We start from the raw sequence: 21,088 nt of genomic DNA on the forward strand, positions 1-21,088 counted from the left end.
GCTCTAGAGTCCAGTCGTAGTGCGCTTTATGCTGATCTGAAGGTCACATGAAGGTTGGAGGTGTGCAGCGACTGCTCTGTGATTTTATGTGTCCTACATCATCATGGGTGTGCTGCTGTTATACCACTTTGGTATAATGCCACTAAGAGCTGACCGTGGAAAATTTAGCGAGGAAATTTCAGAAATGGAAGTGACCAGAACACCTGAATTAATGATTTGGATGCTTGAGTGAAAATTTTTAGTATAATGCTAAGTCCCAAACATTAGAGGAACTTCCACAAGTCTCTTCACTCTTTCTTCACCCTGACTGTTGATTTCTGCTGCCATCATTTGTCACTGCTTCCTCTTCTTTTATTGGACAATTACAGCTTGACATTGTGATAATTTGATGATTCTTGTTTTGTCTTGTTTTTTATTTCAAAAAGAAAGGCTTTGTTACTTCTGCTGTGATAAATAAATGTTTTTCTGTCAGGCTGTGTGCTCTTTCAGTTTTTGTTTCTGACATATTTTTTTCTACTTCTTGTTCTATATGATGTCAAAGGATGTTGATAATGTTAATGTTGTTAATTTTTCAGGTATATAGCTTTAGCTTTGAGGACATAAGCCCAACCTTCCTGCCTTTCTTATCTTTTATTTGTCAGCGGCAGCCAATCAGATAAGGGTTTTCTCACAGAGGGTAGGGCTGAATATTAGATGAAAATCAGATAAATAAGCCTCACTTGTCAATCTAAGTGGTCAGCTGGTGCCTTTTGGGGAAGTTTTAGTAGATTGTGTGACTAATATTCTGATAACTAATAACCAGCCCTGAGGTCTGTGCTTCAGCTCAGGTGAGTGAAATTCAGTTGTTTTATTTGTTTATTACTTGGAACTCGTGATGTGTGGGACTAATCATCGTCACTAGTCAGTCCCAAATTTACTTGTCGTTTAATCTAATTGTTAAAATTAAAAAATGATGCCCAATGCCAGTAACTTACTTTGTCCTACATGTTGGCAACACTCTACCACTATATAGTGCATTGTCGAGAAATGCCAAAAATCTGTGAATCAAGCCCCGTGTTAACGACAGGAAATAAGCTTTCTCTGAAAGGTGGATGGGCTCTCCCTTAGCGATAGGATGAGGAGTTCAGTGATTATGGTTCAGAGTAGAACCACTGCTCCTCCACATCGAAAGGAGACCACTAAGGCTGTCGCCTCCTGGGTGTTCGGTGTTGTGCCAAAAAGTGATCCTCTGTCCAAAACTGATTTGTTTTCATGTGTTTCTTATGTGTAATGTCTTTACCTATATTGGTAAATACACTTTACAATAATAATAGATTACATTTATATAGCGCTTTTCGAGACCCTCAAAGCGCTTTACATTTCCACTATCCATTCACTCTCACATTCACACACTGGTGGAGGAAAGCTACAGTTGTAGCCACAGCTGTCCTGGGGCAGACTGACAGAAGCAAGGCAGCCATATCGCACCATCGGCCCCTCTGGCCAACACCAGTAGGCGGTAGGTGAAGTGTCTTGCCCAAGGATACAACGACCAAGACAGCCAGAGCTGGGGATCGAACGGGCAACCTTCCGGTTACAAGATGAGCTTCCCAACACTCTGAACCATGATCGACCCAAACTTTAGTGAACAGGATTTACAAACATTATATGTAAAATTGAATAATTACCTGTTTTTCAAGTATTTTTATGGCTCCATGTTATTGTACCTACGTCCTTTTTGGCCACTTAAAATATGTTTACAGAACTATTGTTATATTTGTTGCAATTCCTGCAGTCCACTTGGCCAGATTACTTTTTTTTTTAAGATATTTTTAATCTCAACAAGATTTTTTACCTTATATATAAGCCACTGCAAAAAAAACTGATTGCAGCTTCTACCTTGTGATAGGAATGTTGTTTGTGGCTCAAGATGACTTGATATAATTAATCAGGGACAGAGTTGACATATGTTTCACATATTATAGGCCAACAAGTTATTTAAAGCAGATATAATACAAGCAATTACTTTTTGGCAAACAATCACTCAGGCCTACCGATAGCAGACCTGGCCCCTACTTGAAAGATATGATTCAAACATTTAAATGTCTTAAACCATTTAAAGATGAAACTACATTTGTTTTAACACAGAATCTGAATTGATGCAGTAACAAATCAAGTTTACAATAGCAGCATTTAGTCAAAATCATATATTTTTTTTATTTCCTGGAGTCTAACTTTAAAAAAAAATGTATTCTGATGTGGAGACAAGTGTCATGCGAGCTTTAATAACTTGTACATTTGGATTATTTTAGGTGGCTCACTACTGCCCTCTATGTTCTATTTTATGTGAGTTCTTAACTCCTTGAAACTGCAATGGAGCTAGTGACAGCAATGTTATCGCAAATATCAGACACAATGTCTGCTTTTATGGGAAACAGACCACGTTTAAAAGTACAGGATTTATATTAAAATCAGTTCTTACATAATGAAAAATAACAAGCACTTGTTCCCTGGTCAAAAAGAGGAATGTGGAAACTGGGTGGAGCTATTTGATCAAATCTGTGCTCAAAGACGTCAAAGGAGAGACCAAATCAGTATAGTGATTACAAAGGCATGAAGTCTTAAACATTTCTTCTGTTAAAAACATCCTTGGAGGATGGAGATGATCTGCTGTAAAGACCCTGAAAGGAGCAGCTGACAAGAAGGTGGATGGATGGATGGATGGATGGAAATAGGAAAAAAGAAAACCAAAATAGAAAAAATGAAAACAGAAATATGAAAAAACTGATTTCCCAAGCACAAGGGACGTGTTTCTGGGGAGACAATAACCCTACGGACCAGTTGCAGGAACCAAAATATTCTATGTAAGTGTGTTTTAGTCTCATGGTTCATATAATACTGATGACAGATTTTTAGGCTAATAGTTAGGCTAACACACTTACCTCTCATCTTTTCTTTCCTCACAAAACCAATAGACCTCCACTTCTTTTAAGTGTCTCCCAGCGCACTTCTTAGCATATTTTGGTTCCTGCAACTGGCCGTAGGGTTATTTTCTCCCCAGAGACACTTCCCTTGTGCTTTTGGAAATGTGTTTTTCCTATTTCTGTTTTCGTTTTTTCTGATTTCTGTTTTCCTTTTTCCTATTTCCATTTTCATTTTTCCTATTTCTGTTGTGTTTTGTGTGTTTTTGCAGTGTTTTTCGTATTGCTGGTGTTTTCTTAAGTTGCAGTCCAATTGGCCTCTCAGGGCCACTGTAGAAAAGGATTTTCTCACGGAGGGTAGGGCTTAGTTCCAGATGAAAATAAGATAAATAATGTTCACTTGTCAATTAAAGTGATCAGCTGTTGACTTTTGTGGAAGTTTTAATGGATTGTGTAACTAATATTCTGAGAAATAATAGGTCTGTGCTTCAGTTCAGGTGAGTGAAATTTGTTTATTACTTGGAACTCGGGATGTGTGCAACTAATCATCGATGTTGTCACTAATGAGTCCCCAGATTTACTTGTCATTTAATTTAATTGTTAAAATGTATTATTAATTGTCCAAAAATGTTGGCAACAGTCTGCAACCAAATGACGCATTGTTGAGAAATGCCAAAAATTTGTGAATGAAGGCCTGATCTTTTTGTTAACTGCAGGAAATGAGCTTTCTATGAAAGGTGGATGGGCCCTCTCTTAGCAACAGGGTGAGGAGTTCAGTGATTATGGATGGGTTCAGAGTAGAGCCGCTACTCCTTCACATCGAAAGGAGACCGCTAAGGCTTTAAAAGTAAAGGATTTACATTAAAATCACTTCTTACATAATGCAAAATGGCAAGCACTTGTTCACTGGTGAAAAGAGGAATTTGGAAACTTGGTGGAGCTATTTGATCAAATCTGCAAATCTTCTTTGGAGGTCAAAGAAGAGACAATATCAATACAGTGGTTAGAAAGACACGAGCATGTGAACATTTCTTCTGTTAAAACAATCCTTGGAGGATGGAGATGATCTGCTGTAAAGACCCTGAAAGAATCAGCTGACAGAAAAGAAGGGATCGGCTATTTTCATATTTGTTATTAGCAAATCACCCCTGGTTTAAGGGATATTTCATAGTTTTAATCAAATTTTGGATAGAACTTTAGTCAAACAATAGCAAAAGAAAAATAAAAGCATTTTCTCCTACAAAGAACAAAATAGATGACTTGCTTACAAACTTACTAATTGCTTATTATATATGTGCTTGCTGCTGTCGGGTCATTGTTTGAGTTATTTATTAGTTCAGGGCATGATTACAAACCACAGGTCTGTTCAGAGAGCAGGTTCGGTTTGTTTCCTGGGCCTTGCTGAGTAAAACTGAGAACCACCTGAGATCGATCAGACATCTGTTCAAGTTTAACTCACAAATTATTTCAGAAAACCAACAAGACACACGGCTGCTTTGGGTCCTCTCTGCCTTTACTGGACGATTGGAGTTTGGTGTCATCACTTCAGTCTGACGCCACCTCCTCCTCTGCCTGTTAGTGTGAGGAAATAAGACAAAGAAAGAATTTAGCATCCATAATAAGAGAAAATGTCATTAAATTAAAAAAAATTGCAACTAATGACTGTCGGGGGAAAAAACAGAAAAAACATCAAATCATCTCGTTTACCTTCAGTTTATTTTATTTTGAAAACAAATACTTTGTTATTTCTGCTGTGATGAATAAATATTGGTCTTTTTTCAAACTCTGTGTTCTTTCTTTTCTTTCTATTGTGGCTTCCTTGTTTATTTCCAAGTTCTTTTCACTTCTCTGTTGCAGAAATCATTGTGACACTTGATCCATGAGAGTAATCTGACTGAACGTGTGCAGTTGAGCCTTTTTTAAGTCACTGTGCAGAACTTTCTTCAGCTTTTTGTAAGAACTGCACTGGGTAAAAAATGCCACGCCTAGATTGCACGAAAATGCAGACATGAGTGGCAAACCCACAAAGATCTGGGGTTTGCAGTGGCTAACAACTTTGCAGCTCTCTCTTCAGATGTTTTCCGCCTTCTACACTTTTTGCATCCTTGAGCTCTTGTTTTCAGTGAAGTGAAGCACAGAGGGGATGAAGAAAGATTTTTGCCGTCACTAAATGAACTAAAAGACACAGAATCTGTTCAAAATTGAGGTAAGAGCTCAACTTACATTTTAAAATTGGGTTTTATGTTTCAGAATAACTTCAAAGGATTTCTTATTTTTAACATTCGACACAGAGAGAGGACGGAAACAGAGCGAGGGCTTGGTGGTTTCTCTGTAAAGTGTTCACGTGAAGAAGAATCTCTCTGTGGCTGTGTATAAATTGAAAGTGTTCACTTTTAATTAGTTTTCTTGTTATGATTTCGTGTTAACAGTAATGTTCATTTGTGTTTTATTTTAAACCCTCAGGTCGACTTTCAGAATGAAGGTGATTGTGTTGTTTGTGTTTGGTGAGTGAATATACTTGTGAAGTGAATATTGTAAATAATCCTTTAAAACACTGCACACACATGTTGTAGATGGTGTGTGACCTCATGTTTAATCTACTTGAAAAATCATGTAGCAATATGGTTGTATTTGTGTTTTAGTGATCCCAGGTTGTTTAATGTCACTCTACAAGTTTACGACAAAATTAAGAAAATATGACTTGTTTGGCTCCATGTAGAGACGTTTCTTATATCCTGCTTTAAATAAGCGTTACTAAAAGACAAGTATTTATTTACTGTGACTGTCTTCTTTTCAGTGCTGGGTGCGCTCTCTGCAGCAGGTGAAGATTTCTTTGCAAAAGTCGGGCAGAAAGTCACATTGAACTGTGGAGTCAGCAGCTACAGACGCTCTCTGACGTGGCGTCATATAAATGACCTTCTTCATAGTGTTGATCAGAGCGGCTTCCCTCGCAAAGGTACTCGAGTATCTCAGAACAGTTAACAGTTAACATCAGTATATGATGATTACATTTTTAATAGAACATATTTTTATTTTCTGTGTTAGGCTATGTTGAACTTGTGCAGAGGTCAGTCCTGAGACAGACGAATCTGGAAATCTCCAGTGTGAAAGAAACAGATGCTGGACGGTTCACATGTTTGGCAGATGGGACACGTCATAACCATTCACTTGTTGTGCTCTCAGGTACCCTGAAAAATACACATTTACAAATAACTGTTCAAATATAACCGAACATTGAAGCGTTTAACATATTAGGACAAATATGGTTTTGTTTTTAATGATCCCTACACATTACATTGATAATCAGATTAATAAGAACATCACTGCTGAAAAATGAGGGGAAATTATTGTATGTGGCTGATGGTTCTGTTACTATAACAGGTAAAGGGATATACAACAAATATATAAAATGTATTTCTTGCACAGCATGTCTTGTATATGTTTTGAAGTTTGGAGAGTACATTTCCCATAATCAAGCTTAGTCTTCTCCCAGTCAACCTTCAACATCTTTAACAAACTCTGTCCTACAGGCAGCCTTCCTGCTAAAACTTTGTCCTCTCTGATTCCAAACTGTGGCAATGTCAGAAACTTCCTGAACAGGAGCGGAGCTACGGGGTGGGCAGGACCACCACAGTCTTAAGTGTGGCCACCCTGCCATTGCTGGAGTCCATCAGGAGAAGGGGAAGCATCGGAGGGGCTACGAACATATGCTGGGCTCTAGAATTACATTCATAACTATTAAATGTTACATAAGACATAACTATTAATTAATAATTCTATTATAGTTATAATATTAACTATATAAACATAATTTTCTTTAAAAAACTACTTTAGCTGTATTCTTTTGTATTTTATTTCTTTTTGTTCTCTTTGTGATTCTCACTTTATCTGTGGTTATCTGTCTGTTTCCCTCTCAGTTTTGGCCTCCATCAAACCCTCTGCTGTTTTCGAGCTAAACAATGAGGCAACGCTCAGGTGTGAGGTGAAAGGTCAGCACCATGGTTGTGAAGTGAAGTGGAGAAGTCCAAATACATATTCACTCACAAATACATCAACAGTTCAACTCAAACCTGTAAAAACCTCACATAACGGGGCCTGGGAGTGTATCATCACCTGTGGCAGGAATACATTTAGTGAGCCTCTGGCCATCACAGTACAAGGTAATATACAGTTACTAGGAATGAAGACCCATGTCCACATATGTGGTCAAAGAAACATAAAGATGTGTGTTTTTGTTCTTCAGAGCCTCCAACTACAACAACTCCACCAACCACCCTGAAGAACATCACATCATTTGTAACGAGTGTTCAGGGTACAACATGTGTCTCCAGCTTTTGCAAAATGTCTGCAAATTTGATCAAAGTGATCCTTTGCTGAATGTGTAACTCATTCTTGTCATTCTCACTTTCTCCAATGGTGTGTGTTGCATTCAGGTACTGCCAACGATTGCCCACTGGGACTCTCCTGTTCGATGTGGTTTGCGATTGGGGTGTGCTGCCAGTTTGGGATGCTCCTCATAGTTTGTGTCACTGTCTTGTGTAAGTGTATGAGAAGAAATACAGTATGAGAGGAAAGGCGTTCATCAAATATTTATGTGTAGGTGTGATAGCTTATGATAAAAGAAACCAAAAGAAAATGGGTTAAACACCCCCTGCACCACTGTGTTTACAGATTATGGTGAACTTCTACTTAAAGTTTTTTGCCGAATGTGTAACTGATCAGAGTCATGATTTCACTCCACCAAGTTCTTATAAAAGTCCTTGCACGCTTCACAACTGGCAAAAGTCTAAATGAGTGTCTCAGATTGTGTATTACACTCTTCAGTAAATTGGTGCAGATTTACAGATGAGGTGTCGGTTTGTTTTCTGGGCCTTCCTGGGTGAAACTGAGAACCAACTAAGATCTCTCAGACATCTGTTCTGGCTTTACACACAGATTACACTTTATTGCCAAAAGTATTCACTCGTCTACCTTGACATGCATATAAACTTGAGTGAAATCCCATTCTTAATCCATAGGGATTAATATGATGTAGGACCAACTGTGGCAGCTGAAACTCTTACAGGAAGGCTTTCCAAATGTTTAGGAGTGTTTATAGGAGTTGTTGGTGCTTCTGGACACGTGTCTAGAAGCACATTTGTGAGGTCAGACACTGTTGTTGGACTAGAAGGCCTGGCTCGGAGTCTCTGCTCTAATTCATCCCAAAGTTGTTCTGTCGGGTGGAGGTCGGGACTCTGTGCAGGCCAGTCACGTTGTTCCAACAGGAACGGGAAGAGACCATCCCCAAACTGTTCCCACAATGTTGGAAGAATGAAATTGTCCAAAATGTCTTGGTATGCTGAAGCATTAAGACTTCCTTTTACTGGACAACAATAATATCCCCTCCACTTAACTCTACACTTGGCCAAATACGATCTGACAAGAATCGTTCCCCTGGCAACCGTCCATTACATTGTCCAGATGGAGAATCTTGATTCATCACTCCAGAGAACATGTCTCCACTGCTCTAGAGTCCAGTTGTAGTGCGCTTTATGCTGATCTGAAGGTCTGTAGCAATTAACTCTCCTCTGTGATTTTATGTGTCCTACATAGGGATGGGTATCATTTAGGTTTTATCCGATACCAGTACCAAACCGGTACTTTTGAAACGGTGCCGGTGCTTAAAGAATGGAGAACACAAACTTTGTCCAAAAACCTCTCATGTTTAGCTGTTTTTTGTAAAAAGATAACAATCTTAGCCTTTTCTGCAGCTATAGGGCATATATGGCATCACTCTTGGCTGGAAGCAGTGCTTAAACAATGGAAAAAACACAAACTTTGTCCAAAAACCTCTCATGTTTAGCTCTTTTCCACTTTTTCTTTGGTCAATTTAACCTTTTTGGCCAGGGTGAAGGGAGTGTCTGACAGCCGCATGTAACTACCACGCTGTTTGCTAGTTCACCTTACATGCATTAATGTAATAACGTGGTTAGCCTACTCAACGTAAATTATACACGAACAACATTAAGCTACTCACGAAGAGATGAACGGCTGCTGCTGCCATCATCATCCGTCATCATTTCTGCTACACTGACAGGGCTAGGGGCCAGGACTCTCCTCTTCGGGTTCTTGGGGGATGCTGGTAACTCCGGGTCCGATAACAGGCACCACACCCGCAGTAGATGTGCTCGGTGTGAGGTCTCGCAGCAAGCTATCAAATACGGTGCATTTCTCGGCTTTTAAAAAAACACTATGCGTCGCCAGGTGTTTCATCAGATTCGAGGTGTTACCTCCTTTGCACAGTATCACAGTATCAGCTTAAAGCACTTGTTGCAGGCTGCTGAGTTTGCATCTTTTGCTGTGAAGTACAGCCAGACTTTTGACCGCTTCGCCTTGGGCATTTTTAATCTGTAGCTCTGCTCTAAAAGAACGTACGTACCTGGGCCCGCCTACTACGCTTGCAAAGGTAAAATGATTGGCTAGAATCCAAAGTATCTCAGGGAAAAAAGCACCGAAATAAAGCACCAAAATGTGCGCTGCTTTTCGGTCTGGTTACTACCGTTTATGTCAGAACCGGTGCCATCATGGCACCGGATACCGGTACCCATCCCTAGTCCTACATCATCATGGGTGTGCTGCTGTTATACCACTTTGGTATAATGCCACTAAGAGCTGACCGTGGAAATATTAGTGAGGAAGTTTCAGAAATGGAAGTGACCAGAACACCTGATTTACTGATTTGGATGCTTGAGTAAATATTTTTAGGATAATGCCAAGTCCCAAACATTAGAGCAACTTCCCTAAGTCTCTTCACTCTTTCTTCACCCTGACTGTTGATTTCCGCTGTCATCATTTGTCACTGCTTCCTCTTCTTTTATTGGACAATTACAGCTTGACATTGTGATAATTTGATGATTCTTGTTTTGTCTTGTTTTTTATTTCAAAAAGAAAAGCTTTGTTACTTCTGCTGTGATAAATAAATGTTTTTCTGTCAGGCTGTGTGCTTTTAAAATTTTTGTTTCTGATATTTTTTTCTACTTCTTCTTCTATATGATGTCAAAGGACGTTGATAATGTTAATGTTGTAAAATTTTCAGGTATATAGCTTTAGCTTTGAGGACATAAGCCCCACCCTCCTGCCTTCCTTATCTTGTATTTGTGAGGGACAACCAATCAGATAAGGGTTTTCTCACAGAGGGTAGGGCTTAATATTAGATGAAAAATTAGATGAAAGATAAATAAGCCTCACTCGTCGATCTAAGTGGTCAGCTGGTGCCTTTTGGGGAAGTTTTAATGGATTGTGCGACTAATATTCTGATAACTAATAACCAGCCCTGAGGTCTGTGCTTCAGCTCAGGTGAGTGAAATTCAGTTGTTTTATTTGTTTATTACTTGGAACTCGTGATGTGTGGGACTAATCATCGTCACTGTCACTAGTCAGTCCCAGATTTACTTGTCATTTAATTTAATTGTCAAAATTAAAAAATGATGCCCAATGCCAGTAACTTACTTTGTCCTAAATGTTGGCAACACTCTGCACCAGATGGTGCATTGTTGAGAAATGCCAAAAATCTGTGAATCAAGCCCTGTGTTAACGACAGGAAATAAGCTTTCTCTGAAAGGTGGCTGGGCTCTCCCTTAGCGATAGGATGAGGAGTTCAGTGATTATGGTTCAGAGTAGAACCACTGCTCCTCCACATTGAAAGGAGACCGCTAAGGCTGTCGCCTCCTGGGTGTTAGGTGTTGTGCCAAAAAGTGATCCTCTGTCCAAAACTGATTTGTTTTCATGTTTTCACGTGTTTCTTATGTGTAATGTCTTTACTTATATTGGTAAATACACTTTACAATAATAATAGATTACATTTACATAGCGCTTTACGAGACCCTCAAAGCGCTTTACATTTCCACTATCCATTCACTCTCACATTCACACACTGGTGGAGGAAAGCTACAGTTGTAGCCACAGCTGTCCTGGGGCAGACTGACAGAAGCAAGGCAGCCATATCGCACCATCAGCCCCTCTGGCCACCAGTAGGCGGTAGGTGAAGTGTCTTGCCCAAGGATACAACGACCAAGACAGCCAGAGCTGGGGATCGAACGGGCAACCTTCCGGTTACAAGATGAGCTTCCCAACCCCCTGAACCACGATCGCCCCAAACTTTAGTGAACAGGATTTACAAACATTATATGTAAAATTGAATAATTACCTGTTTTTCAAGTATTTTTATGGCTCCATGTTATTGTATCTATGTCCTTTTTGGCAACTTAAATATGTTTACAGAACTATTGTTATATTTGTTGCAATTCCTGCAGTCCACTTGGCCAGATTACTTTTTTAAAAGATATTTTTAATCTCAACAAGATTTTTTACCTTATCTATAAGCCACTGCAAAAGAAACTGATTGCAGCTTCTACCTTGTGATAGGAATGTTGTTTGTGGCTCAAGATGACTTGATATAATTAATCAGGGACAGAGTTGACATATGTTTCACATATTATAGGCCAACAAGTTATTTAAAGCAGATATAATACAAGCAATTAGTTTTTGGCAAACAATCATTCAGGCCTACCGATAGCAGACCTGGCCCCTACTTGAAAGATATGACTCAAATATTTAAATGTCTTAAACCATTTAAAGATGAAACTACATTTGTATTAACACAGAATCTGAATTGATGCAGTAACAAATCAAGTTTACAATAGCAGCATTTAGTCAAAATCACATTTTTTTTATTTCCTGGAGTCTAACTTTAAAAATGTATTCTGATGTGGAGACAAATGTCATGCGAGCTTTAATAACTTGTACATTTGGATTATTTTAGGTGGCTCACTACTGCCCTCTATGTTCTATTTTATGTGAGTTCTTAACTCCTTGAAACTGCAATGGAGCTAGTGACAGCAACGTTATCGCAAATATCAGACACAATGTCTGCTTTTATGGGAAACAGACCACATTTAAAAGTACAGGATTTATATTAAAATCAGTTCTTACATAATGAAAAATAACAAGCACTTGTTCCCTGGTCAAAAAGAGGAATGTGGAAACTGGGTGGAGCTATTTGATCAAATCTGTGCTGAAAGACGTCAAAGGAGAGACCAAATCAGTATAGTGATTACAAAGGCATGAAGTCTTAAACATTTCTTCTGTTAAAAACATCCTTGGAGGATGGAGATGATTTGCTGTAAAGACCCCTGAAGGGAGCAGCTGACAGAAAAAGAAGGGATCGGCTATTTTCCAATGTTCATATTTGTTATTGACAAATCACCCCTGGTTTAAGGGATATTTCACAGTTTTAATCAAATTTTTGGAAGCAACTTTAGTCAAATAATAGCAAAAGTTCTTCCAGCAGAAAACAAAATAGATGACTTCCTTACAAACGTCCAAACGGCCAGTGTTTAAGTTATTTATTAGTTCAGGGCAAATGTCAGGAAAGAATTGCATTAAAATAAAATGAGATAACTTTTGAGCTTCTTCAGGGGGCACCGTACTCCACATCTGCTCTGACAAAACTCATTTCATGGCCGCTGATGTGCACAGTCTGACATGTTAATCTGTGAGAGAAGTGAAGGCTGCAGGATTTATATCCATCTATCACCAACATACCTGGAAGAAAAATGTTTGTGTCATGTCTGAATAAAAGAAAAAGGACCAGAAAATGTCATTTAATGAAAAAGAATTAAAACTAATGTCTGTCAAAAAAGAAAAAAAAAAACAGCAATTCAGCTCGTTTACCTTCAGTTTCTTTTATTTTGAAAACAAATACTTTGTTACTTCTGCTGTGATGAATAAATATTGGTCTTTTTTAAAACTCTGTGTTCTTTCTATTCTTCCTATTATGACTTCTCTGTTTAGTTCCAAGTTATTTTCACTTCTCTGTTACAGAAATCAATGTGGATCCATGAGAGTAATCTGACTGAGCGTGTGCAGCTGAGCTTTTTCTTTTAAGCCACTGTGCAGAACTTTCTTCAGCTCTTTGTAAGAACTACACTGAGTAGAAAATGCCAGGCCTAGATTGCAGGAAAGCGCAGACATGAGTAGCAAACCTACAAAGATCTGGGGTTTGCAGTGGCCTACAACTTTCCAGAGTGCAGCTCTCTCTTCAGATGTCTTCCGCCTTCTACACTTTTGCATCCTTGAGCTCTTGTTTTCAGTGAAGTGAAGCACGGAGAGGATGAAGAAAGATTTTTGCCTTCAATAACTGAACTAAAAGACACAGAATCTGCTCAAAATTAAGGTAAGATCTAAAACTTCATTTTAAAATTGGTTTTATACTTCAAAATAAATTCATATAATTTAACGCGACCATCCCAGAAACTTTCTGTTTGCTCCGTAATGGAGTTCAAAGTTACTGCAGAGGCACCAGTTTAAGTGCAAATACAGATTAAATGTTTTAAGTGTTTCAGAAATTGTTGTTTGTACGGAGTAGAAGTTCAAAGCTTTTAAACAAAACTGAAGAAAAATCAGTTGAATCTTGTTTCAAAGCCTTTGATGTGTACGATCACATTAATTTAATAGGCTTAAAGATTCTTTAAGCTGTGAGTTTAATTCTGTGGCTCAGTCACTGAGATTTAATTTTTTTAAATGATGAGTTTGAAACTGAGCTTTGATGTTTTTATTTTTGGCGTCATCAAAGCACCTCATGTGAAGGCAGCAAATTCTTGTTTAATATTCATTTTGATGCAGTTTAATTGCACGCATAGTGATCTCAGTTAAGCTGTTTTTTAGGAGAATTTATTTAAATCACTTCAGTGGAAACAAATTTTTATTTTTCCTCTTAAAGACTTCTCATTTCTGATGAGGAGTCAGATAAAGTTACAGCAGATTTACAGGAAACACCTTCACATGAGCTGTCAGTTAGATTAAATTAAAGAGCCACAGGAAATGTTTGACTTTGTCAAGTGTAACACCTGATCTTATCATTTTTAACATACGACACAGAGAGAGGACGGAAACAGAGCGAGGGCTTGGTGGTTTCTCTGTAAAGTGTTCATGTGAAGAAGAATCTCTCTGTGGCTGTGGATAAAATGAAAGTGTTCACGTTTAATCAGTTTTCTTGTTATGATTTAATGTTAACAGTAATGTTCATTTGTGTTTTATTTTAAACCCTCAGGTCGACTTTCAGAATGAAGGTGATTGTGTTGTTTGTGTTTGGTGAGTGAATATACTTGTGAAGTGAATATTGTGAATAATCCTTTAAAATACTGTGTGTGACATGTTTAATCTAATTGAAAAATCATCTATAAATATTGTTGTACTGGTGTTTTAATCATCTCAGGTTCTTTAATTCCACTGTACAAGTTTACGACGACATAAAGAGAATTTGACTGGCTTTGTCTTCATGTAGAGACGTTTCACATATCCTCCTTTAAATAAACATTAACACAAGATGCATATTTATTTACTGTGATCATCTTCTTTTCAGTGCTGGGTGCACTCTCTGCTGCAGGTGACGAGTTCTTTGCAAAAGTCGGGGGGAAGGTCACATTGAACTGTGGGGTCAGCAGCTACACACGCTCTCTGACGTGGTATCATGGAAATGACCTTCTTCATAGTGTTGATCAGAGAGGCTTCACTCGCAAAGGTACTTGAGTATCTCAGAATACTTAATAGTTAACATCAGTATATGATGATTACATTATATTAGAACATATTTTTATTTTCTGTGTTAGGCAGTGCTGAACTTGTGCGGAGGTCAGTCGTGAGACAGACGAATCTGGAAATCTCCAGTGTGAAAGAAACAGATGCTGGACGGTTCACATGTTCGGCAGATGGGACACTTTATAACCATTCACTTTCTCTGTTCTCAGGTAAACAGCATTTATTTACAAATAAATGTTCACATTTAAAGGATCAGTGAGGGGTTTAACATATTAGGACAATTATGTTTTTGTTTTCTGGATCCTTCCACATTACACTGATAATCAGATTAATAAAAACATCACTGCTGTGATGTTTTAACAAACTCTTTCCTATAGAGAGCCTCCCTGCTAAACCTGTCCTCTCTGATTACAAACTGTGACATCATGAGAAACTTCCTGTACATGATTGGAGTTATGGGTTGGGCAGGACCACCACAGTCTTAAGTGTGGCCACCCTGTCATTGCTGGAGTCCATCAGGAGAAGAGGAAGCATTGGAGGGGCTGCACACATACGCAGGGCTGTAGAATTACATCCAGAACTAACTATTACATATTACATAAGACATAACTATTAATTAATAATTCTATTGTAGTTACATTATTAACTCAATAAACATAATTTTCTTTAAAATTTACTTTAGCTGTATTCCTAATTTTTAATTTATTTTTCAGACACTTCAATGAAAAACTTACTTTCTGTTTCTATATGACAGTCATGCCCATGTAAGCAAATTATGACAGAGACAACAAAAAAAAACTAATAATACAAAGTAGTCCAGGCCTGCTCTTTTCTCTTACCAGCTGTATAACTACAGTTAAATGTTTATTTGTGTTATTTTCATATCACCAAAAATGTTCCCATGTGTGAAAGAGTTACCACTTTTCCTGTAATACTTAGTGTAAGATGCTCACATTGTTTTTCCTCTCATATTATAAAGCTTTGTCATGTGAGTAATGCGTTTGGATGCAGCACCTTATTCAACATGGTCTCCCTTTCTCTTTGTGATTTTCACTGTATCTGTGGTTATCTGTCTGTTTCCCCTCTCAGTTTTGGTCTCCGTCAAACCCTCTGCTGTTCTCAAGCTGAACGATGAGGCAATGCTCCAGTGTGAGGTGAAAGGTCAGCCCCATGGTTGTGAAGTGAAGTGGAAGAGTCCAAATACATATTCACTCACACATACATCAACAGTTCAACTCAAACCTGTAAAAACCTCACATAATGGTCCCTGGCTGTGTATCGTCACCTGTGGCAGGAATACGTTTATTGAGCCTCTGGCCATCACAGTACAAGGTAATACACAGTTACTAGGAATGAAAACCCATGTTTACATATGTGGTGCAAAGAAACATAAAGATGTGTGTTTTTGTTCTTCAGAGCCTCCAACTACAACAACTCCACCAACCACCCTGAAGAACATCACATTTGTAACGAGTGTTCAGAAGACAACACGTGCAACATGTACAACATGTACAACATGTACAACATGTGCGTCCAGCTTTTGCAAAATGTCTGCAAATTTGATCAAAGTGATGCTTTGCTGAATGTGTAACTCATTCTTGTCTTTCTCACTTTCTCCAATGATCTGTGTTGCATTCAGGTACTGCCAACTATTGCCCACTGGGACTCTCCTGTTCGATGTGGATTGCAATCGCAGTCTGCTGTCAGTTTGGGATGCTCCTGATTGTTTGTGTCATTGTCTTGTGTAAGTGTATGAGAAGAAGGAGGGCATGTGAGGAAAGGCGTTCATCAAATATTTATGTGTAAGGTTGATTCTTGACGATGAAACAAACAAACAAACAAAAAATGGGTTAAACTCCTCCTGCACCATTGTGTTTACAGATTATGGTGAACTTCTACTTAAAGTTCCTCATTGATTGTGTAACTGCTCAGCGTCATGATTTCACTCCACCAAGCTTTTACAAAAGTCCTGGCACGCTTCACAACTGGCAAAAGTCTAAATGAGTGTCTCAGATTGAGTATTACACTCTTCAGTAAATTGGTGCAGATTTACAGATGAGGTGTTCTGTTTGTTTCCTGGGCTTTGCTGAGTCAAACTGAGAAACACCTGAGATCTATCAGACATCTGTTCAGGCTTTACTTGCAAATTACACTTTATTGCCAAAAGTATTCACTCGTCTGCCTTTACGCACATATGAACTTGAGTGGCATCCCATTCTTAATCCATAGTGTTTAATATAAAATAGGCCCAAATGTGGCAGCTTAAAATCTTATGGGAAGGCTTTCTAAAAGGTTTGGGAGTGTTTATAGGAGTTGTTGACCGTTCTTCCAGAAGCACATTTGTGAGGTCAGGCACTGATGTTGGACCTTGCTCGCAGTCTCCACTCTAATTCATCCCAAAGGTGTTCTGTCAGGTTGAGGTTGGGACTCTGTGCAGGCCAGTCACGTTGTTCCAACAGGAACAGGAAGGGGCCATCCCCAAACTGTTCCGACAAAGTCAGAAGAATTGTCCAAAACGTCTTGGTATGCTGAAGCATTAAGACTTCATTTTACTGGACAACAACAACCCCACACAATAATCCCCCGTCCACCAAACTTTACACTTGGCACAACAAAGTGAGACAAGTAGCGTTCTCCTGGCAACCATCCATTGGTTCGTCACTCCAGAGAACATGTCTCCACTGCTCTAGAGTCCATTCGCAGTGTGCTTTACACTGATCTGAAGGTCACGTGAAGTTTGGAGGTCTGTAGTGATTGACTCTGCTCTGTGATTTTATGTGGTCTTCCACTTCATGGGTGTGGTGCTGTGATACCACTTTGGTATCATACCACTAACAGCTGACGATGGAAAATTTAGTAGAGAGGAAATTTCAGACATGTAAGAGACCATAACACCTGAATTTAACGATTTGGGTGCTTAAGTGAATATTTTTAGTATAATAACAAGTCCCAAACATTAGAACAACTTCCCAGAGTCTCTTCACTCTTTGTTAACTCTGACTGTTGATTTCCACTGCCATCATTAGTCACTGCTTCCTTTTCTTTTATTGGACGATTACAGCTTCATTATACCCCTTCAGGCTTCAGCCTCGTCCTCAACCTGCTAGTGTGAGGAAATAGCAAGAAATACAAGAAAGAAAGAAAAACAGAATAACAACAAAAGTGTGTTACAATCAAAGCACCAAAACACCTAATTTCTTTTGGTTTGGTGAGATGCGATATTTTGATGATTCTTGTTTTGTCTTATTTTTTATTTCAAACAGACAAGCTTTGTTATTTCTGCTGTGATAAATAAATGTTTTTCTGTCAGGCTGTGTGCTTTTTCAGTTTTTGTTTCTGATATATTTTTTCTACTTCTTGCTCTATATGATGACAAGGGGAGTGGATAATGCTAATGGTGTTGTTAATTTCTCAGGTATATATCTTTAGTTTTGAGTACATAAGCCCCACCCCCTGCCTTTCTAATCTTATATTTGTGAGGGGCAGCCAATCAGAAAAGAGTTTTCTCACAGAGGGTAGGGCTAGATATCAGATGAAAATCAGATATATAAGCCTCACTTGTCAATCTAAGTGGTCAGCTGGTGCCTTTTGGGGAAGTTTTATGAGATTGTGTAACTAATATTTTGATAACTAATAACCAGCCCAGAGGTTTGTGCTTCAGTTTAGGTGAGTGAAATCCAACTTGTTTATTACTTGGAGCTCGGGATGTGAAACATTAATCATCGATGTTGTCATTAGTCAGTCACATTTACTTTTCGTTTAATCTAATTGTTAAAATTCAAAAATGATGCCCAATGCCGGTAACTTATTTTGTCCTAAATGTTACGCAACACTCTGCCACCAGATGGCGCATTATTGAGAAATGCCAAAAATCTGTGAATCAAGGCCTGATCTTTTTGTTAATACTATGTGTTAACTGCAAGAAATGAACTTTCTCCAAAAGGTGAATGGGGTCCCTCTTAGCTATAGGATGAGGAGTTCGGTGATTATGGATGGTTCAGAGTAGAGCCGCTGCTCCTACACATCGAAAGGAGACCGCTAAGGCTGTCGGCTCCTGGGTGTTCGGTGTTGTGCCAAAAAGTGATTGTCTGTCCAAAACTGATTTGTTTCTGTTATGGTTCAACGTGGGGGACTCAAGCGCAGGACTCCAGAATTAGCTGAACACAAGAATTTATTTACAGAATTCACCAGGTGTATATACAGGAAGTGCAGGGCAGTGCTATATACAACAATATGAGGGACGGGGCTCCAGGGAAATCCAAAGGAGGGAATCACTCGTTCTCCAACTCTCCACACTCACGACTGCAGTTCCTTTCTCCACACTTGACACAAAGATTTACACAGGAAAGGTTATCCAGGAGGTCTGAAGCCGAGAAAACGAGAAAGAGTTACAATGTTCACAATAGACACTTGACTTCTTGAGCTGTAGCTTGACTCTCACTGACGCGTGGTAGACAACGATCCAGCAAAGACCAGCAGACTCCTCCTGGCTTAAATGCCGATCGCCTTGATGGGCATCAGGTGTGTTCCCCTTCAGTGGGCGTGGGCCGAGGGCGTGAACCCACAATGAGTTCCGCCCCGGCGAAAGAGAGGAGGAGAGCGAGAGCGAGAGAGAGATCTGATCCCCCATGCTGTGACAGTTTCCATGTGTTTTTTAAAATATGTAATGTCTTTACTTATATTGGTAAATAAACTTTAGTGAACAATATTTACAAACGTTATATGTAAAATTTTAAAATGACCTGTTTTCAAGTATCTTTATGGCTCTGTGTTATTGTACCTATGTCCTTTATGGCCACTTAAAATATGTTTAAAGAACTATTGTTTTATTTGTTGCAATTCCTGCTGTCCACTTGGCCAAATTACTCTTTTTTTTAAAAAAAGACATTTTAATGTCAATTTTTTACCTTGAGAAATAAAGCATATATATATAAGCCACTGCAAAAAATCTGATTGCAGCTTTTACCTTGTGATAGGAATGTCGTTTGTGGATCATGATGACTTGATATTATTAATGAGGGATACATTTGACTGTTTCATATATTATAGACCAAAGCCCTATTTACAGCAGTTTAAATACAAGTAATTTTGATTGATTGTCAAACAATCACTCAGGCAATGTCCTACTGATAGCAGGCCCGGCCCCTACTTGAAACATATAACTCAGACACTTATGACAAAGTTATGAGTAAATCATGTCTTAAACCATTTAAAGATGAAACTACATTTGTTCATTTGTATTAAGACAGAATCTGAATTGACGGAGAAACAAATCAAGTTTACAACAGCAGTATTTACTCAAAATCATTAGCTCACATAATTTTTTATTTCCTGGAGTCTAACTGAAAAAAATATTATACAAACCTAAACACAATTTGTGTCACTACTTAAAATCATCTGTTAATACAACTGTGTTTTCTTGTACTTTAATAATACCATTTTTATTTGTAAGTACTGTTGATCAAATCTGCAAATCCTCTTTGGAGGTCAAAGGAGAGACCATATCAATACAGTGGTTAGAAAGACATGAGCTTGTGAACATTTCTTCTGTTGAAAAAAATCATTGGAGGATGGAGACGATCTGCTGTAAAGACCCCAGAAAGCAGCAGCTGACAGAAAAAAGAAAGGATCAGCGATTTTTCCATGTTTACGGCTACTGAAAAATCACCCTTGGTTTTTGGAGGCAACTTCAGTGAAAAAATAACAAAAAGAAGAACTTTTGAGCTTCTTCAGCAGGGGGCACCATACTCCACATCTGCTCTGACAAAACTCATTTCATGGCTGCTGATGTGCACAGTCTGACGTGTTAATCTGTCAGAGAAGTGAAGGTTTGAAGGATTTATATCCATCTATCACCAACATACCTGGAAGAAAACTGTTTGTGTCATGTGTGAATAATGGAAATGGATCAATTTCTGCTAATGAGTCCTGCTTTAACTTTTATTATGACATCTGTACCTGAGCTGGTCATTTGGAGGCAGCAGGTGCTGTTAAAGAGCCTTTGTGTGTTTTCTCACTGTGTCTCACAGATGGGTGATCTTCAACGCTCAGGTGAAGGTGTGCACCACAGAGACCTGGGATAACCATATGACTGTTAGCACCACTAACACATGACCCTACACTGTGTTCACTGCATCATTCCATCTTCGCACTGATGACCACCTGCATTCATGTACATATCTATCTACTTAGCACTTTTAATTTTTATTTTTACGTTTATTTAAGTGTTGTCTGACAGTATGTTCTGCACTAAGTACCGCAGCAATTTCCTAATGTTGTAACCTGCTCAACATTTGGCAATAAAACCCTTTCTGATTCTGATTCTGATTCTGATAGCTTTACCTCTACTGCAGGTTGAATGGGGTGATGTTTGTCTTTAAATCCTCTGATTACAAACCACAGGTCTGTTCAGAGAGCAGGTTCAGTTTGTTTCCTGGGCCTTGCTGAGTAAAACTGAGAACCACCTGAGACTGATCAGACATCTGTTCAAGTTTAACTCACAAATAATTTATGAAAAACAACAAGACCCACGGCTGCTTCCGGCCATCTACTCTTTTGTTGCAGTTTCTTGTCATCCCTTTGGTCTGACACCACCTCCTCCTCTACCGGTT

General features: G+C 38.7%; 1 protein-coding gene across 4 annotated transcripts in view; it reads left to right on the plus strand.

Moving 5' to 3' along the window:
* The window catches only part of LOC109204210 (basement membrane-specific heparan sulfate proteoglycan core protein), a 33,793-nt gene extending 25,179 nt beyond the window's left edge, over window positions 1–8,614 (plus strand). For 2 of the 4 annotated variants that reach the window (XR_003222282.1, XR_003222281.1), the window contains one exon: window positions 7,334–7,448. Coding sequence is in view for 1 of the 4 variants with exons in the window: in XM_019364746.2 (XP_019220291.1) it covers window positions 5,377–5,404; window positions 5,698–5,856; window positions 5,946–6,083; window positions 6,818–7,060; window positions 7,144–7,212; window positions 7,334–7,467 (771 nt within the window). In the remaining 3 variants the exon portion in view is untranslated. Of the gene's footprint in view, window positions 1–3,138; window positions 5,107–5,363; window positions 5,405–5,697; window positions 5,857–5,945; window positions 6,084–6,430; window positions 7,061–7,143; window positions 7,213–7,333 lie in introns of those variants that run through there. The other 2 variants (XR_002063777.2, XM_019364746.2) reach the window with 2 other exon arrangements.
* The last annotated feature ends 12,474 nt before the right edge of the window (window positions 8,615–21,088 follow it).

This window comes from Oreochromis niloticus, linkage group LG11 (assembly GCF_001858045.2).
Source record: "Oreochromis niloticus isolate F11D_XX linkage group LG11, O_niloticus_UMD_NMBU, whole genome shotgun sequence".
Classification (NCBI taxonomy): Eukaryota; Metazoa; Chordata; class Actinopteri; order Cichliformes; family Cichlidae; genus Oreochromis; species Oreochromis niloticus.